Below are 26414 nucleotides of genomic sequence, written 5' to 3' on the forward strand. Positions count from 1 at the left end.
TAGACAGCATATTTCTTAAAGACAGCTTCTTTATCCATTCTGACAATCTCTGCCTTTTAATTGGGGTGATTAATCAATTTTCATTTCATATAAAAGATTGGATTGAGGACTACAATTTTACTAATTGTTTCTTGTGCACATTCCCCCAGCTTTGTCCTTGCATTATTTTGAAGTAGTTACTCTGGTGATTGCAATATATGTCTTTGATGTTTCAGTCTTTTTTAGAGTTAGTATGTTAATATTTCTATAAAATGTAAAAACATTGAACATGTCTCCCTTTTGTGTGTGTTATGTATAGATATATAACACATCTGTATACATAAATAACACCAAAATATAGTGTATAATATTCAATTTAAATAGTCACATGCATTTTAAGGAAATTTATAGGGAAAAAAACTTGTATTAACTATATATTTACCATTTTTTATACTCTTCATTTCTTCCTCAAAGCTTTCTAATTAATAATATAGGAGAAACTGCTTCCATAACATTTTATGACAATGGGTCTTAACTGGAGTGATACCACCTTTCAGGGGACATTTGGCAGTTACTGGAATCATTTTTAGTTGTTACAACTGGAATGGGGATGGGGTGTTATTGGCATCTAATAAAATGCTCAGAACCACAAAGAATTATCCACCCCAAAATGTTAGTACTGAGTTAAAGAACCCCGGTTTATGGAAAAGGTTCTGGAAGGAGTCAGTGAAATATACTTTTATTTTTTTCCAATTTATTTATTTTCAGAAAAACAGTATTCATTATTTTTTCACCACACCCAGTGCTCCATGCAAGCCGTGCCCTCTATAATACCCACCACCTGGTACCCCAACCTCCCACCCCCCCCGCCACTTCAAACCCCTCAGATTGGACTCTGAAATATACTTTTAAAATGCAGCATTTAGGTTTTCTTTCATTAATCCTATGATTTATTGGAATTTAATAAATATAACTTATACCTTTGTCTCTTGCTAACAAAGATAAAGGATACTTTTCTGTGTGACTGGTTTTCTTAAAACAGTTGGTATTAGAATTGCTGTAAATAGGGATGCCTGGGTGGCTCAGACAGTTAAGCATCCAATTCTTGGTTTCAGCTCAGGTCATGATCTCAGGGTCCTGAGATCAAGCCCCACATCTGGCTCTGTGCTCAGTGTGGTGTCTGCTTGTCCCTCTCTTCTCACTCTGCCTCTCTCTACACTCTGTCTCTCAAATAAATAAATAAAATCTTAAAAAAAAATTTTTTTTACTTCTTTCTGTATTTTTTCACAATTGAGTTTCTCATAATTGAATTTCACAATTTACTTATTTATGTATTTCTTCACAATTAATTTGGGGCTGTGAATTTGATTTGTTCCTCAGATTTATTGAATTCATCTGATAATACAAGTTGTTTTCATGGTAAGATTATCTTGTCTCATATAATCAAAATATTTTTAAAGAAACAACATAGAGTTTTTATTTAAAGGGCAAGCACTAAACATTAAGATAGCAAACATAAATGCCATTTCCTTTTTGTATAATAGGTTGGACAGCACTTCATGAAGCTAGTGTGGGAGGATTTTATCAGACAGTAAGTGAACTATTAAAAGGTGGAGCAGATGTAAATATCAAAGGAATGTACCAGATCACTCCCCTACATGATGCTGTCATAAATGGACATTATAAGGTACTATGATGCTTTTGTTTGCAAAGAAAATACTGTATTCTGCAAGTATTAAAAATCTCTGGAACCTCAGTTTTAGGAATTCAATTTTAGTTCATTGTGCTAGTGGATACTCGGACTATGTAATAAAATAGTACTATGTGATGATTTGTTGTTCCTAATATGGTAGATGCCATTTTACATGTTACTTTTAATAAGTACAGATCATGTTTTGGTTATACATAATCTTTTTAAAATTAAGTATCTTTAAGACTTTTCGATAAGGTGCTTTAAAGGCTTTATCATGAAGTTTCTTACTTGTAGATTGTTACACAGTGATGTCCAGTCCTGATAGGAGGCATCCAGATTTATGGGCACTTATTGTCACTTTCAGAGACCACATAAAACTTGAATCTCTTGGGTTTAATGATCTGCCAGTATATACTAGCATAGATGTACCAGTGGTTAAAATATCAAAATACTATAGTTCCATACAAATTGGTTAATAGTAGCTGCAGTTAAGATGATTGATCCTACCATATACAGTTTATTTCAGATGATTGATCCCAGCAAATACACATACAGGCTCTGAGCCTCCTAGACATTTTTCTGGTCTAGGCACTACAGTATAGGAGTGAGGCACTTGCTAAAAATATCCTGTTATTTATTTTTGGTATTATAAGTTTCCTCTGGGTTCAGACTCCTGGAGTAGGAAAGGGAAATAATTAGCTGGGCTCAGCAAGTTACGTTCTACATACTTCCAGAAGAAATGCCTGATGGCTGCCGGGAGCCACAGGCATAGACAGATAGAGCATATCCCTTTCTAATGTGAAATAGTACTTCAGTAAAGTTTAGGCTGTTTTGCCTTTTTTGATAATATATTACTTGCTTGTAGGTGTTCACCCCTGCACATTGTAGAGAGGGCTGGGGGGAGAGAATTCTGCTTGGGACCTAATTTAATGGCCAGAAGAATGCAGGCTTGGACAAGTGATAGTGTGAGCCTTCTCTGTCCTTTACCCCATCTTCAAAGCTGGCCTCCATTAGAGAAACCTCATGCCAAGGATTCTTCCTTCTCCTCATGGCCCATCTGCTGTTCAACTTGTCAGGGCTGACCTATCCTAGTCAAGTGTCTTTTTGCCCTTTGGACAAGGTAAGCTCTGAGCACTTTAATTTTTCTTCTTTTCATTCTCAGTTGTTCTTTTGTCCCATCTGGTAACTTGGCTTTAGTCAATTTCTGCCTCATGGATTAGAACCAGCTATTTCCTTTCTGACCTTTGCAGATATGTAGCCCTCTCCTCCTCCATCAGTGAAGTAAAAGGGACCAAAGACACATGCCTCTGACCCAGAATCTCTTTTCTGTACTACCTGTGTCACTCCCACTTGCCAAACTATGTGTTCTTGGGGCTCATGTACTTCTGGCTCTGTGGCATGTCCAGACTAATGGCAGGAGAAAAGAGAATGACAAGACAGAAGTGGAAGCCTAGAGAATGGTCATGAGAATTAAAAGCTAAAACCCAGTGGAATGGGATGAAATCACTGTTTTCCCTTCCCTTTTTATTTAGCTGGGGGTTGGGAGGACCAGAAAGTTATTTAATGCAGTCCAAGAGAGATTCCCAAAGTGCCAGGTCAGTTCTGGACTGACTTACGAACCAAAGCCTTAAGAATCAAAGTAAGGCAGAACATTGTTTTGGAGGGTGGAGTAGGGATGACAAGAGCATCAGATGAGTCTCTAGGCTAACCTTGGGGAAATCTCTTATGTGATGCAAATGATCAGAAAAATGGTATAGACCCTGAGTATTGTATTGTCCCATGATTTCCTTTTCACAGGACTAAGGTGTCAGACAAGGAAGTCCTGGGAACCTGATGCTGGACTCAGCACCTAGAGAGTGTGAGCTTAAATATTCCAGAGTTGAAGAAACTTGAATATATATTGTCTTACAGGAATTGACTTTCATACTAAGAGATGGGACATACTAAAAGATAATACCCTATTTTTTAAGAATTAAAAAACCATCAATATTTGCAGAAGTCCAAATCTTTAGAGACAGAAAGAATATTAAGAATGAAAGGTAGAGAGTAGAGAATGGAGAATAATAACAGGTCATGGTTAAAGGGTTTCTTTTGGGGAATATTAAAATAGTTTCAAAATTGGGGATGCCTGGGTGGCTTAGTCAATTGGGTGTCTGCCTTCAGCTCAGTTATGATCCCAGGGTCCTGGGATCAAGTCTTGCATTAGCCTCCCAGGGAACCTGCTTCTCACTGTGCCTGACGCTCCCCCTGCTTGTGCTCAATGTTCCAAAATTAGATTGTGGTTATAGTTATACAACTCTCTTAACATACTAAAGAATATTGAATTATATTTTTTAAATGGGTGAATTATATCTCACTAAAACTGTTAAATACATTTTTTAAATTGAAAAAATGAAATTTGAGAATTATAGATGATTGGCTTATTCTGATTCCTTAGAAAAATCAAGAAAAAATTATTAGACACAAGGGAGACATTTGGACAAGAATATAGTTATCTGACCCCAAATTGCCAAGGAATTATTGAAAAAGAAAAACAAAACTGGGGGCATCTCGTTGCCTGATTTCAAGCTATATTACAAAGCTGTGATCACCAAGACAGCATGGTATTGGCACAAAACTAGACACATAGGTCAATGGAATAGAATAGAGAGCCCAGATATGGATCCTTAACTCTATGGTAAACTAATCTTCGACAAAGCAGGAAAAAATATCCAATGGAAAAAAGATAGTCTCTTCAATAAATTGTGCTGGGAAACTTGGACAGCTGTATATGGAAGAATGAAACTCAACCATTTGCTTACACCGTACATAAAGATAAACTCTCTATGGGTGAAAGCCCTCAATGTGAGACAGGAATCCATTAAAGTCCTAGAGGAGAACATAGGTAGTAACCTCTTTGACATTGGCTACAGCAACTTCTTTCAAGACACATCTCCAGAGGCAAGGGAAACAAAAGTGAAAATGAACTTCTGGGACTTCAGGTAAAAAGCTTCTGCACAGCAAAGGAAGCAGTCAACAAAACAAAGACAACCCACAGAATGGGAGAAGATATTTGCAAGTGACACGACAGACAAAGGGCTGATATCCAAGATCTATGAAGAACTTCTCAAACTCAATGCCCAAAAAACAAATAACCAAGGCAAAAAATGGGCAGAAGATATGAACAGACCCTTCTCCAAAGAAGACATATAGATGGCTAACAGACACATGAAATAATGTTCATCATCATTAGCCATCAGGGAAATCAAAACCATTGACATACTACCTTACACCAGTTAGAATGGCAAAAATTGACAAGGCAAGAAACAACAAATGTTGGGAAGGTTGTGGAGAAAGGGGAACCCTCTTACACTGTTTGTGGGAATGTAAGTTGGTACAGCCACTTTGGAACAGTCCAGAGATTCCTCAAAAATTAAAAATAGAGCTACCCTATGCAGTACTGGGTATTTACCCCAAAGATACAAATGTAGTGAAAAGAAGGGTCCCATCCATCCCAATGTTCATAGCAGCAATTTCCACAATACCCAAACCATGGAAAGAGCCAAGATGTTCTTCAACAGACAAATGGATAAAGAAGATGTGGTCATATACACAATGGAATATTACTCAGCCATCAGAAATGATGAATATCCAACTTTTGCATCAACATAGATGGGACTGGAAGAGATTATGCTAAATGAAATGTCAAACAGAGAAAGTCAATTATCATATGGTTTCACTTACTTGTGGAAAGGGAGAAATAGCATAGAGGACAATAGGAGAAGGAAGAGAAAAATGAAGGGGGGGAAACAGAGAGGGAGAGGAACCACGAGAGACTGTGGACTCCAGAAAACAAATTGAGGGTTTTAGAGGGAGGAATGGGTGAGCCTGGTGATGAGTATTAAGGAGGGCAAGGATTGCATGAGCACTTGGGTGTTATACACAAACAATGAATTATGGAACACTACATCAAATGCTAATGATGTACTGTATGGTGACTAATATAACGTAATAAAAAATGGAAAAAAAAAGAAGAATGTAGTGATACTTGAGAATCTGTAAGCATTACTAAGAACAAGTCATGTCAGACTAACCTTGACTTCTCTTGTGTTAGGTTTACTTTGTTAATAAATGAAGGAAATGGCATGACAAGTTGATGTAAACTATCACGATTTTAACAAAGCTGTTTGATGAAATGTCCTGTGGTATATGAGTATAGGAGATGTTGAATTGGAAGTTGGTTAACAGTGTTACTAGGGTTCACATATATTGAAAATACATCCCTCACATACACGTCCATATATCCCTCATGTACACATTCCATGTGTATCTAGTGTGAACTCTGTTATGAAGTTTGATTATATATTCTATTATACTATAAAGAGCCAACTCCCAATAGGCTCAGACACAACTGTGTTTTGTTGTTATTGGGAATTTTTTTTTAAGATTTTATTTATTTATTTGACAGAGATCACAAGTAGGCAGAGAGGCAGGCAGAGAGAGAGAGAAGAGGAAGCAGGCTCCCTGCTGAGCAGAGAGCCTGACGCGGGGCTCGATCCCAGGACTCTGGGATCATGACCTGAGCTGAAGGCAGAGGCTTTAACCCACTGAGCCACCCAGGTGCCCCTGTTATTGGGAATTTTAAAGAAATCCTGGACATCATACCGTTTTACTCATAAATACTTGAACCTTCATCTCTTACAGATAAGGGCTTCTTTTTATTCCCAAAGTATCATCTCACTTAATAAATATTAAGTGAGATATTAAATTAAATGCGAGATATTAAATTTATATTAATTAAATTAAATTAATTTAATTAAGTGAGATATTAAATTTATATTAATAAATATTAAATGGTATTTCTTAATACCATTTAAGACCCTGTGCATATTCACATTTCCCAAGTTATTTAAAAAATGTGTTTTTATAGCAAGTTTTTGTTTGAATCAGGATTGATGAAGGTCCATTCATTACAGATTTTGTTGTGGCTCTTAAATGTGTTTTAACCTCTAACAGTCCTTCCTCTATTTTGTGTTTTCTTGTCTTCTAGCATCTAGATCTTTGTCTTATGGAATTTCCTAAATTCTAGATTTGGCTAATTTTATTTTTGTGGTGTTGTATAGTTTGTTTCTTCTTACATTTTCTGTAAATGCATTATCTATTTAGAGACCACAAGTCTGGATGTTAGATATGCTTATTGGTATTAGATATCATTGCTTTGGGGCACCTGGGTAGTTCAGTCATTAAGCATCTACCTTGGGCTCGGGTCATGATCCCAGGGTCCTGGGATTGAGCCCCACTTCGAGCCCTGTATCAGGCTTCCTGCTCACTGCGAAACCTGCTTCTCTCCCACTGCCCTCCCCTGCTTGTGTTACCTCTCTCGCTGTATCTCTCTGTCAAATAAATAAATAAAATATTTTTAAAAAATGCTTCAGATATCATTACTCTTAGGCATTTTTAGTAAAATACATATTTTTCAAGTTAGAGGATACATAAGGAAAAATTATGAGTTCATACTGATACCTCTTTTCAACTTAATATTATGGATTTATATTGAACTTTGATTTTATACTTGTATCTCTTTGTCTCTTAGGCTCAACATTTGTTTTTATTACATTAATTTACTTATTTCTTTATTGTATAATATACTCATTACTACTTAGCAATATTATTATTAACATTAACTCTATTATTATTAACAATAAAACTACTGATGAAGTTTTTTTTGTAGTTCTTTCTGTTTTATGCAAATTTCATTAGTGATGTGTAGTCAAGATACTGTCTTTTCAGGTATTTGAAAGAATTTTATTCTCTGAGTATTATGCTAAGCACAGTGAGAACAACAAATATGATATGATTTCACTCACATGTGGAATTTAACAAACAAAACAGATGAGCAGTGGGGAAAAAAGGGAGAGGGGGGAAAACCAAGAAACACTCTTCATTATAGAGAACAAACTGATGGTTACCAGAAGGGACATGGGTGGGGTGATGGGTTAAATAGGAAACAGGGATTAAGGATCTGCACTTGTGATAAGCACAGGGTAATGTATGGAAGTGCAGAATTCCATATATTACATCTGAAACTAACATTATCTCTGTTAACTAACTGGAATTTAAATAAAACTTTTTAAAAATTTATTCTCCCACTTCTTTCTTACACAAATAAGTCAGGTGATTTTAGAGGAAAGACAGAATTTTTTGGGTTTTTTTAATAATTTTATTTATTTTCAGAGAGAGAGCACAAGCAGGGGGAGTGGCAGAGGGAGAGAGAGAAGCAGACTCCCCACTGAGCAAGGAGCCTGATGCAGAACTTGATCCCAGGACCCTGGGACTGTGACCTGAGCCAAAGGGAGATGCTTAACCAACTGAGCCACCAGGCATCCTAGGAAGAAAGCGTTTGATTCAATAATATGATTAAAGGTGAAAATCCATAAGCAAACTTGAAGTAGAGGTATATTTCCTTAAGGAGGCTACTGCTTGATGAGCCATAGAAGTAGAAATTGTGATGCCGGGCACTTACTGAAATTGCTTTGCTTCTTCTAGGTAAGCACCTGTGGTAGCTTTAAAATATGTCCACAGATTTTTTAATACTACTCTGTTCAAAAGGTAGAGCCGGGTTCTCTTCCCCAAGATTATGGGCTGGAGTGTCAGTGACTTGCTTCTAACAACTAGGATATGTCAGAAGTGACAGTATATGACTTTTGATGCTAGGTTGAAAGTACTGTAGCTTCTTCCATGTTCTTTCACCTCTCTCTCTTTTGGTTCATTATATGAGAGAAGCCAGATGTCATATTATTAGGACATTTAAGGAGTTCTATGGAGAGGTCTACATGGCAATGAACTGAGGTCTCCATCGCACACCTGTGTGACTGAGGCATCTTAGGAAACAGAACCTCCAGCCCCAGTCAGGCTTTTACACAATTGTATCTCCAGCCATCCTCTTGACTACATCCTCATAAGAAACTGACCATACTTCCAACCTGCACCAGTATCTCTGTGCCTTGCCTGCTTTGGACCTCCAACCTCACCTCAGCCCAGAAATGGACCCCAACTGCTCCACCAGGGGCTCCTGCATCTGCTCTGTCTCCTGATGACACAAAGAGTGCAAATGCACCTTCTTCAAGAAGAGCTGCTGCTCCTGCTCCCCCCTGGGTAGTGCCAAGTGTACCCAGGGCTGCATCTGCAGGGAGGCATCAGGCAAGTGCAGCTGCTGTGCCTCATGTGGAGGAGAGCCTGTTCCAGATGTAAATAGACCAACATAAACATACTTGAAGACTTTTTAACTTTCTTATCCTACCAGTACTCAGTTGCTACATTCCTGTTTCTGTGAAATATTTGAATGATAGTAACCTCATCTAGGTGCTTGTGGAAAAAAAAAGAGAGAGAGATAAAAGAAAAAAGAAGATAGAGATAGAGCCTGATATAAAACCACCTACCTGGGCTGCTCCCAAATTCCTGACTCACAGAAACTGTGAGATTATAAATATTTATTTATTTGAGCCACTATGTTTGGGGGTAAATTGTTAGGTAGCAACTAATATAGAACTAATATAATTAGGTAGCAACTAATATAGAACTAATATAGGTAGAGCTAATATAGAACCTAAATATAGGTTAAAATAGAGGGTAGGGGTGCCTGGGTGGCACAGTTGGTTGAGCATCAACTTTTGGTTTTGGCTCAGGTCATGATCTCAAAGTCATGGGATCAAGCCCTGTTTCTGTGCAGTCTGCTTAAGCTTCTTTCTCCTTTTCCTTCAGCCCCTCCCAGTTGTGCTCTCTCACTCTCAAACAAATATTAAAAAAAAAATAGGTGGGGAAATTCTCAAAAAAGGTCATTTATTTACTGCCTTTTGGTGAGAAGAGAATGTTTCAAGTTAGAGGATATGTAAGTAGGCTTCAGAATTCATAAAATTAAGACTGCAGCGGGAAATGGGAAGTGTAGATATTTGGTGAAGCAGATTATCCATTGCCTAAATCCGAGATTGCTAAAATAATGTATCTACTCCCTTGGAATTACCAACTCAGATTTTGAGGAAAGTAGGGCTCTAGCCCCTGCCTTTTCCCTTCCCCTAGTCCTCTTTCTCATGATCCTTGATCCTGAGTCACTCTCATGTTATATGGGTTATTACTTGACACATAACCTCCAGAGATAAACAATATAGCCCTTTTGGCAACTCCCTTACAAAACTTCTTTTCGTTATTTTAAATTTTGTTTATTCATTTTTTAATTTAAATTCAATTAACATATAATTCACATATAGCCTATTATTAGTTTCAGAGGTAGAGTTCAGTGATTCAGCAGGTGTACATAACATCCAGTTTTCATTACATCACATGCCCTCCTCAAGGCTGGTCAGCAGTTACCCCGTCCCCCCATCCACCTCCCCACCAGCAACCCTGTTTGTTTCCTAGAGTTCTAAGAGTCTCTTATGGTTTGTCTCCCTCTATATTTTCATCTTATTTTACCTTCCCTCCCTTACTCTATGTTCATCTGTTTTGTTTTTTATATTTCACATATGAGCAACATCATATGATAATTGACTCTCTCTGATTGACTTATTTCATTTAGCGTAATACCCTCTAGTTCCATGTGTACATTGTTGCAAATGGCAAGATTTCATTCTTTTTGATAGCTGAGTAATATTCCAGTGTGTGTGTGTGTGTGTGTGTGTGTGTGTGTGCGTGCGCGCGTGCATCTGTGTGTCTGTCTATCCTCTTCTTGATCCATTTATCTGTTGATGGAAATTTGGACTCTTTACCTAGTTTGGCTATTGTGGACATTGCTGCTATAAACATTGGGGTGCAGGTGCCCCTTTGGATCACTACATTTGTATCTTTGGGGTAAATACCTAGCAGTGCAATTGCTGGGTCATAGGTAGCTCTATTTTCAACTTTTTGGGGGGAACTTTCATATTGTTTTCTAGAGTGACTGTACAAGCTTGCATTCCCACCAACAGTGTAAGAGGGTTCCCCTTTTCCTCATCCAACATCTCACCAACATCTGCCATTTCTTGACAGGTATGAGGTGGTATCTCATCATGGGTTTTTTTTTTTTAAGATTTTATTTATTTATTTGATGGAGAGAGTACAAGTAGGCAGAACAGCAGGCAGGGGGAGAGGGAGAAGCAGGTTCTCCACTGAGCAGGGAGCCTGACATGGGGCTCGATCCCAGGGCCTTGGGATCATGACCCGAGCTGAAGGCAGCTGCCCAACCAACTGAGCCACCCAGGCACCCCTCATTGTGGTTTAGATTTTTATTTACCTGATGCCAAGTGATGTTGAGCATTTTTTCATGTGTCTCTTGGCCATTTGTAAGTTTTCTTGGGAGAAATGTCTGTTCATGTCTTCTGTGCATTTGTTGATTAGATTATGTGTTCTTTCAAAAAATGTCTGTTCATGTCTTCTGCGCATTTGTTGATTAGATTATGTGTTCTTTGGGAATTGAATTTGATAAATGCTTTATAGGTCTTGGATACTAGCCCTTTATCTGATAAGACATTTGCAAATATCTTCCCCCCTTCTCTGGGTTTTCTTTTGGTTTTGTCAACTGTTTCCTTTGCTGTGAAAAAGCTTTTTATTTTGATGAACTCCCAATAGTTCATTCTTTGCCTTTGTTTCCCTTGCCTTTGGAGACATGTCTAGTGAGAACTTAATGTGGCAGACGTCAAAGATATTGCTGCCTGTGCTCTCCTCTTGGATTTTGATGGATTCCTGTCTCACATTGATGTCTTTCATCCATTTTGAGTTTATTTTTGTGTGTGGTGTAAGAAAATGGCCAGGTTTCATTCTGTGTGTGACTGTCCGATTTTCCCAACACCATTTATTGAAGAGACTGTCTTTTTTCCATTAGATATACTTCCCTGCTTTATCAAAGATTAGTTGATCATAGAGTTGAGGGTCCATTTCTAGGTTCTCTATTCTGTTCCATGTATCTGTGTGTCTGTTTTTGTGCCAGTAGCATACTGTCTTGATGATTACAGCTTTGTAATACTTGAAGTCCGGAATAGCTTGAAGTCCAGAATTGTGATGCCACCAGGTTTTGTTTTCTTATCTTTTTTTAAAGATTTTATTTATTTATTTATTTATTTGACAGATAGAGATCACAAGTAGGCAGAAGGGCAAGCAGAGAGAGTGGGGGGGGGAGCAGGCTCCCTGCTGAGCAGACAGCCAAATATGGGACTTGATCCCAGGACCCTGAGCTGAAGGCAGAGGCTTAACCCACTGAGCCACACAGGTGCCCCAGTTTTGCTTTTCTTTTTCAACATTTCTCTGGCTATTCAGGGTCTTTTCTGGTTCCATACAAATTTTAAGATTGTTTGTTCTCACTCTGTGAAAAATATTATTGATATTTTGATAAGGAATGCATTGAATGTGTAGATTGCTCTAGGGCATAAACATTTGAACAACATTTGTTTTTCCAGTCCATAATCATGGAACATTTTCCATTTCTTTTTGTCTTCCTCAGTTTCTTTCATGAGTGTTCTGTAGTTTTGAGAGTACAGATCCATTGGCTCTTTCATTAGGTTTATTCCTAATTATCTTATGGCTTTCGGTGTAATTGTAAATGGGATCAGTTCCTTAATTTCTCTTTTTCTAACTCATTGTTAGTGTATAGAAATGCAGCTGATTTTTTTGCATTGATTTTATATCCTGTCACATTGCTGAATTCCTGTATGAGTTCTAGCAATTTGGGGGTAGAGTCTTTGGGGTTTTCCACATAAAGTATCATGTCACCTGCGAAGAGTGAGAGTTTGACTTCTTTGCCAATTCAGATGCCTTTTATTTCTTTTTGTTGTCTGATTGATGAGGCTGGGACTTCTAGTACTATGTTGAACCACAGTGGTGATAGTGGACATCCCTCCCATGGTCCTGACCTTAGGGGAAAAACTTCCAGTTTTTCTCCATTGAGAATGGTATTCTCTGTGGGCTTTTCAAAGATGGCTTTTATGATACTGAGGTATGTTCCCTCTATCCCTACACTGTGAAAAGTTTTAATCAAAAAAGGATCCTGGACTTTGTCAAATACTTTTTCTGTACCTATTGAGATGACCAAATGGTTCTTGTCCTTTCTTTTATTAATGTAGTGTGTCATATTGATTGATTTGTAGATGTTGAAACACCCTTGCAGTCCAGGAGTAAATCTCTTTTGGTTGTGTAATGAGCCTTTTAATGTACTGTTGGATCCTATTGGCTAGTATATTGGTGAGAATTTTTGCATCCATATTCATCAGGGATATTGGTCTGTATTTCTCCTTTTTGATGGGGTTTTTGGTTTGGGGATCAAGGTAATGCTGGCCTCATAGAATGAGTTTGTTTCCTTCCGTTTCTGTTGTTTGAAACAGCTTCAGAAAAGTAGGTGTTAATTACTCTTTAAATGTTTGGTGGAATTTCCCTGGGAAGTCATCTGGCCCTGGACTCTTGTTTTCTGGGAGTTTGTTGATTACTGCTTGAATTTCCTTGATGGTTATGGGTCTGTTCAGGTTTTCTATTTCTTCCTAGTTCAGTGTTGGTAGTTTATATGTCTCTAGGAACATATCCATTTCTTCCAGATTGCTAATTTGTTGGCATATAGTTGCTCATAATATGTGTCTAATAATTGTTTGTATTTCTTCAGTGTTTCTTGTGATCTCTCCTCTTTCATTCGTGATTTTATTTATTTGGGTCCTTTCATTTTTTTGAGAAGTATGGCCGGAGGTTTATCAATTTTATTAATTTTTTTCAGAGAACCAGCCCCTAGTTTTGTTGATCTGTTCTGCTGTTCTTTTGGTTTCTATTTCATTGATTTTTGCTCTAATCTTTATTAATTCTTTTCTCCTGATGCATTTAGACTTTGTTTGCTGTTCTTTCTCCAGCTTCTTTAGGTATTAGGTTAGGTTGTGTATTTGAGACCTTTCTTGTTTCCTGAGAAAGGCTTGTATTGCTGTATACTTCCCTGTTAGGACCAGATTTGCTATATCCCAAAGTTGCGTTTCCATTAATTTTTTAAAATTCTTCTTTAATTTCTTGGTTGACCCATTCATTCTTTAGTAGATGCTTTTTAACTTCCATGTATTTGATTTCCTTCTAAATTTCCTCTTGTCATTGAGTTCAAGTTTCAAAACATTGTAATCTGAAAATATGCAGGGAATAATCCCAGTCTTTTGGTTCTGGTTGAGACTTGATTTGTGACCCAGTATGTGATCTCTTGTGGAGAATGTTCCATGTGCACTCGAGAAGAATGTGTATTCTGTTACTTTGGGATGGAATGTTCTGAATATATCTGTGAAGTCCATCTGATCCAGTGTGTCATTCAAAGCCCTTGTTTCCTTGTTGATCTTCTGCTTATATGATGTGCCCATTGCTGTGAGTGGGGTATTAAAGTCCCCTATTATCACTGTATTATTATCAATGTGTTTCTTTAATTTTGTCACTAATTCGTTTGTATAATTGGCTGCTCCCATGTTAGGGGCATAAATATGTGCAATTATTGGCTCTTCTTGTTGGATAGACCTTTTAATTATTGTATAGTGTCTATCCTCATTTCCCATTACCTTCCTTGGTTTAAAATCTAATATGTCTGTTATAAGGATTCCTATCCCAGCTTCTTTTGATGTCCATTAGTGTGATAAATGGTTTTCTGCCCTCTCACTTTCCATCTGGAGCTTTCCATTCTGTTTGTCTTTGGGTCTAAATTGAGTCTTTTATAGATAGCATATCAGTGGGTCTTGCTTTTTTATCCAATCTGATACCCTATGTCTTTTGTTTGGGCCATTTAGCTCATTTACATTCAGAGTAACTATTGACAGATATGAATTTAGTGCCTTTGTGTTATATAAGTGAAGTCATTCTTTCTGTATATTGTCTCTGTTCTTTTCTGGTCTGTAACTTTTGGATTCTCTCTTCACTTAAAGGATCCCCTTTAAAATTTCTTGTAGGGCTGTTTTAGTGACCACAAATTCTTTTAGTTTCTGTTTGTCTTGGAAGCTCTTTATCTTTCCTTCTATTCTGAATAATAACCTTACTGGATATAGTATTCTTGGCTGCATATTTTTCTCATTTAGCACCCTGAATATATCATCACAGTCCTTTCTGGCCTGCAAGGTCTCTGTGGATAGGTCTGCTGCTCGGCTTATGTTTCTACCATTGTAGGGTAAGGACCTCTTGTCTGGAGCTGCTTTCAGGGTTTTCTCTTTGTCTCTGAAATGATGGGGTATTAACCTATTTTTATTGATTTTGACAGGGGGGGCTTCTCTGTGCCTCCTGGATTTTGATGCCTGTTTTCTTCCCCAAATTAGAAAAGTTCTCTGCTATAATTTATTCCTATATACCTTCTGCCCCCCCTTCTCCTTCTGGGATCCCAATTATTCTAATATTGTTTTTCTTCATAGTATCTCTTCACTCTCGAATTCTCCCCTTGTGATCCAGTAGTTTATCTCTCTTTTTCTTGATTTCTTTATTTTCCATCATTTTGTTTTCTGTATCACACATTCTCTCTTCTGCCTCATTTATCCTAGCAGTTAGAGCCTCCATTTTTTATTGCATCTTATTAATAGTATCATTAGTATCTTTATAATAATTATTCTGAACTCTGGTTCTTGTATCTTACTTACATCCATATTAATTGGGTCCCTGGCAGTCAGTACTGCTTCTTGTTCTCTTTTTTGGGGTGAGTTTTTCCATCTTGGCATTCTGTCCAGAGAAGCATAGATGAACAAGAGAACAAAATACTAATAGTCACAATGACCCCAGAGAAATATACACTCAACAAATCAGAGGAGACCAGAAATGGAAAAGAAAAAAGAGAGAGGGAGTGAATATAATCAGACAAGTGAACAGAAAAGAGCAATACACTAGATCCCAGGTGTACTTTGGTCTGTTTGTTAGAAGAAACTAGATCTCAAAATTGTAAAGAAAGAAAAACATATACATACAAAAATAAAATTAAATACAATGAGAGGATAGAATGGAACTATAAAAATGAATATTTAAAGACTTAAAAAAAGAGTTGATAAAATAAGAAATAAGTTGAAATGGAAGAAAGGAGAAAAGTTAAAATTGAAAGACTAAAGCAGGGCGCCTGGGTGGCTCAGTGGGTTAAGCTGCCTTCAGCTCAGGTGATGATCTCACGGTCCTGAGATCAAGTCCCGCATAGGGCTCTCTGCTCAGCAGGGGGCCTGCTTCCCGTCCTCTCTCTCGGTCTGTCTCTCTGCCTACTTGTGATCTCTCTCTGTCAAATAAATAAATAAAATCTTTTAAAAAAGAAAAAAAGACTAAAGCATTGTGAGGGAAAAAAAACTCATGAATTCTGTATATCCTTCCCCTTAGTACTGGAGTTTTACAGTTGTCTTTGATGGGTAAACTTGGTCTTAGCTGGATGTTCTTATTGAACTTCTCTGGAAGGGGCCTATTGTTCTGATTCTTGGGTGTCTCTGCCCGGGGCAGAAATGCACCAAGGGGTCAGGCTAAGTAACCCGGTCCAGATTGCTCTGTGTGGCTTTTGTACCCTAAAGGCTTTCTATACTGCTTTAGAGGATGAGAATGAAAATGGCAGTCTCCCAATCTCCGGCCCTTGGAGCCAAAAGCTCACTGCCCTCACTCCTCAGTGCACCCATCCTCAAGGAAAAGCAGTTATTACTCCTGTTTCCCTGGTGTCCATCTACTGTCTGTGCTCACCCAGCCTGTGACCGAGCATTTTTATCTAGGCATGTGACCCCGTTTCAAGTCTCCAAACCCTGTAGACTCCTGTGGCATGCACCCGTGCTTCCTCCTGGGGGAGAAAGGGAGTTCTTGCCTCGGTTCTGAGGCTTGCTGGTCCCTGATCAGAGCAGTTGCCTGACCTTGCCGGTTTGCAGTTTATGGCAACCCCAAGCTGAAAGCCCACACCTGGGATCACTGATTGCAGCTGGGTTCCCCACTCTGATATTTGGGAACTCTGCTGCACTCAGGTATGCCCAGTCTGCTTGTGACCTCGGGGATCCTGAGACCATGCTGTCCCACCTAGAATTCTGCCCCACTTCACTGCCTGAGCACCTTTCAGGCAGGGACGTTCCCCACCAGAACAGACTTCTAAAAGTTTCCATTTTGTGCTCCACTGCTTATTATTTTTCAGTATCCAGCTGATGGAGGCTCCCTCCCCTTGCAGTTTATCTTCCGATATATCACTCAGATTCACTTCTCTGAACCTCCTACCATGCAGAATGTGGTCACTTTTCTATTTGTAGTATTATAGCAGTTCTTTTTTTAGATCTCCAGTCAAGTTCACAGTGTTCAGAATGGTTTGATAGCTAGCTAGCTGAATTCCAGGGACTAGACAAAACTAGCATCCCCTACTCTCTGCCATCTTCCTTCCTCTCTCCCAAAACTTCTTTTCCTAAAAGAAAGCTGTGTACTCTTTTTTTTTTCCTGAATAAAGCATGAAGATCTAGCATAAATTTGTTATCTTCTTATACCTCATCTGGCTTATATATGAATTACAGATTTAATTATATCTACTGTTACTTTCAATTTCCCTATCTAGCATTAAATTCTCATAATAAAATAGTTAGAAAAGCAGAATTGCTGAGTCTGGATAATGTTTAAGGGATCTGGCTTATATTGTCCCTTTGTGGTATTGTGATTTTTCTCTCCTAGTATGCTTTGTTATAAAAGGAAGAACGTACATGTATTTACTTTGAAGGGGATATGTAATTTACAGAAATTCAGATCCCTTTTCTCATTCCAGATTTTAACATAAAAATTTAGGCTCCTTTTAGTGTAGGTTTACTTAGAGCATACTCCCCACGTCCTCCCTGATTACATGCATTCTTTTATTAAAGAATATTTATTGAATATTTACTCTATGCTAGACACTGAGATAGGCAGTAATGATATAAAGATGATTAAGACATGTATTTGTAGTAGAAGCTTGTAAGCAACTTAAATATCTGTCAAGAGGCTACTGGTTAAATAAAGTACAGCACATTCAATAGTAGACTATTACTTAGCTGCTAAAAATAATGAAGTTCATTTTATACTGATATGGTACAATCTCAAAGCTTTGTTCAGGGACAAAATATAGGGGAATGTATATAATATATGACCACCTGCATAACAAAAAAATATGTATACATATGTCTGTGTACACAAACACACACCGCCCTGTTAGGCTAGGTTGTGGAAAAATTCAGGAGAAACTATAAAAAGGGCTTAGGAAAATTGGATGCCTGGAGAACAGGGGTAGAGGAGGGAAACTTATTTCTCATTGTATACTTTTCTGAGCCTTCTGTATTTGAACTATATTTATTAACTCCCTATTCAAAAATAACAAATTTTAGAAGAAAAATGTAGTCCCACCCTCAGAAACCTTAGTGTATAGGAAAGACAGATATATAAGAAATAATACAATGATAAATACAATATATATTGTGCATTACAGTAAAATATGTACCTGAAAGAAGGGAGAGGTCATTTTTCTCTAGAGCAGCTATGGATGGGAGATCAGGGAGTGCTTCATGGAGGAGGTTCCTTGAGGAGCAGTAACAGATCAAGGGTTGACTGGTTTTTCCCTAATACTCTGAGGAGGAACAGCAGCAACACAGTTATAGATAGAAGACATAACCATCTCCTGGAACCTGTTAAACTTATGTTTTCTACTACAGAACCCAATGCTAATTCTTCGTATATCTGCCAGCTCTAATTCACCAGCACTTGAACTATATATACATTTCTGACCTTTCCTTCCTCCTTCAATCCCTCCCTCCCTCCCTCTCTCTCCCGGTCTAGGTCTACCCCTTTCTCTCTTTTTTCCTCTCCCTCTCTCCCTTTTTCTCTCTTTTTTGTTGTAAGAGAAGAGTATGTATATCAACAAGTTATGATTCAGTAACAATTACATTGATTTTTTTTATTCGGCAAAGTTGTAAGTAAATCCACACTGAAAGAAATACCAGGTATTGCTTAGAATTGTGTGCTACCTCACATGTCCAGTAATTTACCTATTGTCTGGGCATGCTCACATGAACAGTCTTCCTGTAGGTGGCAGAGTTACTTCTTTTGAATGGAGCCAATCCATTACTTAGAAGTGACAGTGGAAAATGTGCTGTGGATGAGGCCAAAGATTCACGTATGAAGCGTCTCCTTGAGAAATACATTCCTAAACACCAAAAACATCTCCTTACATCAGGTAAGATTAAACTGTTCTGTTATATCTGTTTATCATATTCGTAGAGAGTTACAGAAATTGAATTTAGAATTATAGAAAGTAAGTTTCGTTTCCTTCTTAGTTTTGAGAAAATCCAACCAGTGGTGTCCTTGCTCCATTCCTTTAATGAAGCACACTGACTTGTTTGCAAATACACATAATGGAAGGATTCTAAAAGAACAAAGAGAGATCATATCAAATGTACTTTTCCCCTAGTTGTGCATTGCAAACAGTTAAGAAAACTTCTATAAAGTTTTTTTTTTTCCCCCTGACAGTTTTTTGGCTGAATAACCTAATACGATGTAAATTGTATTTGGCTGTATCTTTTTTGATGAGTATGGCCAGGATTGTTTATTTCTATTTCTATTCCCAAACAGTCTTTTCTTATGGCTATATTTTTACCCTGTCATCCATTACAGTGGTAAAAATTGAACTACAAAAGAACTTGATTTATGGTTGTCAATAAGAAGAATTTACATGCATGGCACTTTCTTTATATTCTCCTTAATGTGTCTGTTAGATTTTTTGGTAAGATCACAACATTCTGTTCAGAACCCTGCAGTGGCTCTCCATTTAATCTAGAAGAAATGTCAGTATCCTTACAGTGGCCTACAGGCCCCTGTTTTAGCTGGCCACGCTAATTAATTTCTTCTCCTGCCATTCTCTATCTTCGTCACTAGACTTCAGTAACACTGGCCTCCTTGCTGTTCCTCAGGTGGGCCTCCCCCACCTCCTTCAAGTCTTAGTTCAAATGTGATCTTCTTGGGGAGGCTTGGACCTTCCTATTTAATACTGCAACCTGCTTCCTTCCTACCCTCACTGTATTAGTTATCTATCACTATGCAATAATTACCCAAAGTTTAACATCTTAAAACAACAAACATTTATTATCTCTCAGAGTTTCTGAAGATTAGAAGTCTGGAAACCTTTAAAGTGAGGAACCATTCTGGATTAGGGTCTCTTATGGGTTGCAGGCAAGTTCTTAGTGAGATGGTCATCTTGGGGCTCAGCTAGGACAGGAAAATCCACTTTCAAGCTCACTCGAGTGGTTCTTGGCAGGCCTCATTTCCTCACTGCTTGCTAGCTGGAGGCTTCAGTTGCTTGCTACATGAGCTTTTTCCACAGGTCTGCTGATAGCCCGGCTCAGAGGAAGTGATCAAGAGAGAGAATCCACCCAAGACAGAGCTTCAAGCTTTCTGTAACTTAGTCTTGGAAGTGATACATAACCAGTTCTGCCACATTCTATTTGTTATAAGCACCTTTTGAAAGGAGTAGTATCAGAAATTTTATGAACATATCTTTCAAACTGCCACACTCATTCCAATCCCTCTTGCCCTACTCTATTATATTGATCCTTTCCCCACAGCACTTAACAACTTCTAACACGTTGGACAGTTTATTTTTTGTTTTCAGCCTTTCCTCAAGAATCTAAGCTCAGGGACGCCTGGGTGGCTCAGTTGGTTGGACGACTGCCTTCGGCTCAGGGCGTGATCCTGGAGTCCCGGGATCGAGTCCCACATCAGGCTCCCAGCTCCATGGGGAGTCTGCTTCGCTCTCTGACCTTCTCCTCACTCATGCTCTCTCTCACTGTCTCTCTCTCTCAAATAAATAAATAAAACTTTAAAAAAAAAAAAAAGAATCTAAGCTCAATGAAGGAAAGGATCTTTATTTAGTGTCGTGATGAGTACTAAAATGCCTTATCTGCAGTAGGCATTAGTAAATATTTGTTGAATAAATAGTGTGTTAGTCCTTTTAAACACAAACAAGCAAATTCTTTACCTTCAAGAGATGTGTATGTGCCTCATTCACTTTCATTAAGCTATATATGTTTTTTAAAGATTTTATTTACTTACTTGAGAGAAAGAGAGAGAGCACAAGGGGAGAACAGAGGGAGAGGGAGAAGCAAACTCGCTGCTGAGCAAAGAGCCTGGCATGGGGCTCAATCCAGGGCCCTGATCATGACCTGAACTGAAGGAATGTGCCCAACTGACTGAACCACCCAGGCACTCCATTAAACTGTATTTTAATAAAATTTTCCCTAAAGAGCTAACTGTTTGAATACTGTTGACTAAGGACCAAGACTTGGATTAAAACACCCTACTGTATAATAAAGAGGTAACATTACTGATAATTAAAGGCCACCAAGAGGTAATTAATAGTTCTTTAGAACAAAAGACTTCTTGCTCTTCTAGCCCAACCTCATCAGAAAATAAGAGGGACAGACTATACCTTTTTGAGGCCAGGTCTATAAAAGCACATTGAGATGGATTATTATATTCATATTTATATAAACTGTATAGATTATTGCATTCATATTTACATTTCAAGCTATATGAAAAATTGCAAATATTCAGTTGGAAGCAAAAGTATGTATATGTATACATTTTTGTTTTGATAATCTGCTTAATTGCTTAACTTCTCTATTTCATGGTAGCATGCATGGTTTTGCTCTGCTGAGAGTGCTTTCTCCAGCATTTTAGCTCTTTCTCCAAGGCTAGAATCTCACGTTCAACAGTGCCCACTTCTGACAATACTTACCCAAGGGAATTTCATTCATGGAAGGAATCCCAAGCCTTTCTTCTTTGGAGATAGCTCCCACTCTTCTTTAGGGAGGCAATTTACCAAGGTGGGCTGTATTATGCTTCATTGGGTGGTTTGAATATTTCTTAAGTTAATTATCAGCTTACTTAATATAAGTGAAAAAATTAGCTTACTTAAAGAATATCAAACAGAGTATTTGCTTTTAAATTTAAGTTGAAGATCTTTTAATGAATAAAGGACTTTTCCTTATGCAATGTATTTTTGGTGTTTTCTGTTATAGAATATAATAAATCTACTTTGGTATAGAACAGGAGTTCATTCTTACTAACTTCCTAACTTACCAACTTTATAAGTTAGTAAGAAATTGTAAGCAATTTCTTACTAACTTACTAACTGAAAAGAATTACAGCAACATCACTAAAATTCACCACCTCAGAATTTATATCTGTGTAGTGTTTTTTTTTTTTTAAGTTGGTTATACTAGGGAATATAGACTTTGAAAACTGAGATGGGCATTAAGGAAGGCACATGATGTAATGAGCACTGGGTGAGCAACGGATGAATAACTGTACTCTACATCTGAAACTAATATACCATATTTACTTAATTGAATTTGAATAAAATAAGACAAAAATTAAAGAAAAAATGTTAGTTGAAAGATGCAAAGTGAGAAGGGATGAAAGCCCCTTTCTTGCTTCCAGATTCTCTTAGGAATTATGCCCCAAATGGTGGTTCCTGTAGAACCAGAAGCAGGTTTCTGTAGAACCAGAAAAAGGTTTCTGCTCTTTTATTTAAAATACTTTTATTTATTTTTGTATTTTTAAGATTGTATTTATTTGAGAGAGAGAGACAAGAGAGAGCAAGAGCAGAGGAGAGGGAGAAGCAGTCTTCCCGCTGAGCTGGGAGCCAGATGCAGGACTCAATCCCAGGACCCTGGGGTCATGGCCTGAGATGAAGACAGACACTTAACTGACTGAGCACTCAGGCGCCCCCTGTTCTTTTATTTAAGAACCAAAGTTAGGAGAATGCACACAGTCCTTTTTGCTCTTGAAAAATAATAATAACAAAATTAATAATGGAGTACTTTCTTTGTGCCAGGAAGTCCTCTGAACTTTTTACATGGATTATTTTATTTAATCCTTGTAACAATTCTGTAAGATAAAGACTGTTAATACTTTCATTTTATGGAGCTGAGGCAGAGGCATTAAGAAACTTAACCCAGGGTCACCGAGCTGCTAAGCAAATGAGTGGAAATAGAAACTCAGGAGTAGGCTTCAGAGACTGTGCTCCATTGAAGGACATTCTATGAGTCAGCCCTCCTGCATGAGGTGAATAGGTGAATGCCAGGCCTCATTATGTACATTATAATTTGATTGCTGTCATGAAAATTATTCCCAAGAAATAAAATGTTCTTTTTCCCAGTTATATCGCTGTTAAAATATTTTTACATTTCTAGTTCATAATGGATTTAAAGAATTTTGTATTTTTTACATATCACATCTAAGATGTTCATTCATTTATTCCTCCTTCTATTAAATAATCATTGAATACCTCCTATGTACAAGGCACTGTTTCTAGGTTTTTATCTTTTGTGGCCAAATGCGTATATAGGTAACTAATTGTATCTCTAGTATTTAAAAGAGACACTAAAGTACTTTTCTTTTATTATCAACCTAGGTATATTTTATTCAGACCATCGTTTTTTTGTCTTACACATTCTCAAGAGTAGCCTTTTCCATGCATGTATGTTTCTCTTTTAAACATTCCATTTATTTATTAGACAGAGATCACAAGTAGGCAGAGAGGCAGGCAGAGAGAGAGGAGGAAGCAGGCTCCCTGCAGAGCAGAGAGCCCGATGCGGGGCTCGATCCCAGGACCCTGGATCGTGACCCGAGCCGGAGGCAGAGGCTTTAACCCACTGAGCCACCCAGGCGCCCCTATGTTTCTCTTTTAAGAGAGTGAAGCATTAATTCATACTAGAACCTTAATAAGCTGACATATTAGGAAATGATTATCCAGTTAATTATAAAAGAATCTTTTTCCTTATTAAAGTAGTTTGTAGCAGTTGTGTATCTGGATATATCTGTGGCGAATGTTAAAATAGTGAGTTTATTGCCCATCTTTAATTTTTGTTGGAGCATATTGCTTTTCCTATAGAAATGTTTTCAGGTGTCTCAAGATAGTATTGGGCTTCTAAAACATAGGAAAGTTATCAATTATAGGAATGTTATATGTGCCAATTTGAATGGAAAACGTTTGCATAATTTCACTTATTTCTCTGTTTTTCTCATGGCAGAGGATTGGTGGGTTTTGGAAATCCAGAGTCTGATCATTGGAGGCTATTTTCTCTGATTTTCTCCTTTTGTTTATAGCTCAAAAGAACAGTACCGGCCCATTAGACATAGAGGATACATACCAGCAAAAGGTATAGCTCTGTTTAGTAATAAATATGTTTATGGAATGAACCTGCTGCTTATTTTATAGATTATCAGAGTGGAAAGAAAGATGGTTGAAGCATTCATCAGGAACAGTGACTTCACCTTTGCTTTTAAGAAACTTTGGAATAATTACATGAGGATCAGAGGGTTCTGGGCTGTTAGTGTGTGAAGCAATTGAGTAAATTTAGCTTATCTTGGCACAATGATGTATCAGTAGCCATTTCCTTTGTCCTCCTCTTCATGGAGCCTTGAGGTTTATCAACCATGTCGCATTTCCTCTGGCCTAAGCACAGTACAAGAGCCAAAGGTGTTGATCCATTCCTTCAAATTTTATATGGTGGGCAGTTACTCTTCATCTGGTGCTTGGGTTGTGGTGAGTGAGAGGAAGCGGTCTCTCTGTTTTAATCTCAGCCCACAATGATTTTTTCATGCAGATCAGTTTGGGAGGATGTCTGTCTTGTTTTTAAGTCCCTACTTCTGCTGCCCTACCTATAGTCTGTCACAGATACTAGATGAAAGAACTCTCTTAATCCAGCTCTGTCTATATAACAATGAAAAGATGAGATTGTTTCTAAAGCACTCTTCTTTGATTTTGCTTAAAGCCCAGAAAAATTAAGTAGATTAAAATTTTTTATTATGCTTTCTAGGATTGATACTGCGAAACACTGGGAAAAACAAATTAAAATATGAAGCAGAAAATACACAGTAGTATACATAATGAGTTTTAGTCTACTACATTTGTCTTTTTCTGTTAGTCATCCTCTTTGAAATATCAGTTGTACATATCCCATCAGGGCCTGTGGTTAGATTGAATGAAGTAATGGTTTGATTAATCAGCAATCCTGAATTAATTGAGTATAGAACTACAGCTGAAAATTGAAGCTAACTTTATGTTTTTTTCTTTAGAAACCAAAATTCAGTTCTAAAAATCTCATTGGGTTTGTTTGTGATGAAAATTCCAACAGACAGAAGTCAGAACTTGTAAAAGTTAATGAAGGAAGCAAAGATGGTTTATTTATAAATAAAGATGTATATGAGCCTTACCAAAAAGATTCCAAAGACACAAAATTTGTTAACTCTAAGCATAAACAATTAACGCTTCACCAAATCCACTCTACTACGGGACTCCAAAAGAAGAGTCTTCAGAGTGTCAAAAGTCCTAACACAAATGTGTCTACTGATAAAGGAAGAAGAAACACACGACATAAAAGAACTCAAGTGGATGATGCAGAACAAGAAGTATGCAGTCCAAGAAAGACAATAGCTCTTTCTTCTCTCAGAAGAAGAAACAGATTAGTTACTGGTCAGCAAGATGATCTCCAAACCTTTGATGACCTTGCAGAAGAGTCACATAAACTTTTTAGCCCAGCTCTGTCAAGCCTGAAAAATGGATTAGGTAACAGTATTGAGGCTTGTTCAGTTCCCAAAGAGACACATGCCCAGGGCCTGGATTTATCAGATAATCAAGAAATAAAATTCTTAGAATCCACTGACCAAGAGGAAGCTGTTCTTTTCTCAGGACTTGGCTTACAGAAAGAAATCAAGTTACCACTTGTTACTACAGATCAGCAGCCTAACTGTCACCTAGAACAACAGAGCATTAGCCCTCATAAATCTCCTGAAAACAGTAACTCAGGTCAGAAAGGTGAGAGCCTTAAAAAGTGGGAAAATTCTTTTGCATCCTTGATAAAGGAAAATTTTAATAATGATGATGATGATTGCTTTACCTCTGAGAAGACTGTAGCATGTAAAAAAGTGGTGTGTTCTACAGGTTGCAAAAACCATTGTAACTATGATGAGAATATAATAACAAATACAGAAGAAATGGATTTTCAACACTTTTTGCCTTCTGAAGACCATTTTTCACAGGAAAATGAGTTGAAAGCCTGCAGTCTAAGACTTCCACAACAGGAGGCTGTTAGTCTTTCTGATTCAGAAAATACAATAGGTCCTGAACAACATGTTGCAAATTATGAACAACACGCATGTGAAACTTCTTTTGATCACTCACATGGCAGTCCTGAGCATACTTTCCTAGCTTGTCCAAGAACATTTTCAACACAGGAAGCTTCAAAGTTGACTAGTCATGTGAAGCTATTCAAAAGGCCTCAAGATTTTAGCACTAGAGCACCAACTCCTTTAATGGATCAAACAGATATTCATATTGTGGGAAAGGTAAATGAAGGAGAAGACCCTAAAAGGAATTACAGTGATGAAAGCCAGAAAACAAGTTCTTCAAATGGGTCTTTATCCACAGTTGTTAATTCTCAAGTAATAGAAACAACTACAGTTGAAAAAAGGAAACAAGATCTTCCAGAGAGCAAAACCATACATGATACAGTTTTTTATTCTACTGACAATATCAGTAAGGAATTGACCAATATCTCACAACTTAGACAGAAAGAAGAAAAGGAAATTTCTCATAAACCAGGTATTGGTTGTATAGCTTGCTTTGTACACATCTGTAGATTTACTTACTTTATAGAAATTTCTAACTGAATTCCACTGAACTAGCCGAACTGACAAGAATGAGGACATGTGGACTATATAATTTAGGGATACTGTTAGTTAAGTAATATTGTTGACTTTGAGAATCAAACTGTTATTTTCAGAGATTGTTGCTAAA

The 26414-nt window shown here is 37.6% G+C and overlaps 1 protein-coding gene and 1 pseudogene across 1 annotated transcript in view; both read left to right on the forward strand.

Annotated features, from left to right (window-relative positions):
* The window catches only part of ANKRD31 (ankyrin repeat domain 31), a 160979-nt gene that overhangs the window by 59541 nt on the left and 75024 nt on the right, over positions 1 to 26414 (forward strand). The window contains 4 exon segments of the mRNA XM_044266987.1: positions 1524 to 1666; positions 18644 to 18791; positions 23723 to 23775; positions 24695 to 26219. Coding sequence (XP_044122922.1) covers positions 1524 to 1666; positions 18644 to 18791; positions 23723 to 23775; positions 24695 to 26219 — 1869 coding nt within the window.
* LOC122896462 lies at positions 8695 to 8916 on the forward strand (annotated as a pseudogene).

The sequence above is a fragment of the Neovison vison genome, chromosome 1, assembly GCF_020171115.1.
Source record: "Neovison vison isolate M4711 chromosome 1, ASM_NN_V1, whole genome shotgun sequence".
Classification (NCBI taxonomy): Eukaryota; Metazoa; Chordata; class Mammalia; order Carnivora; family Mustelidae; genus Neogale; species Neogale vison.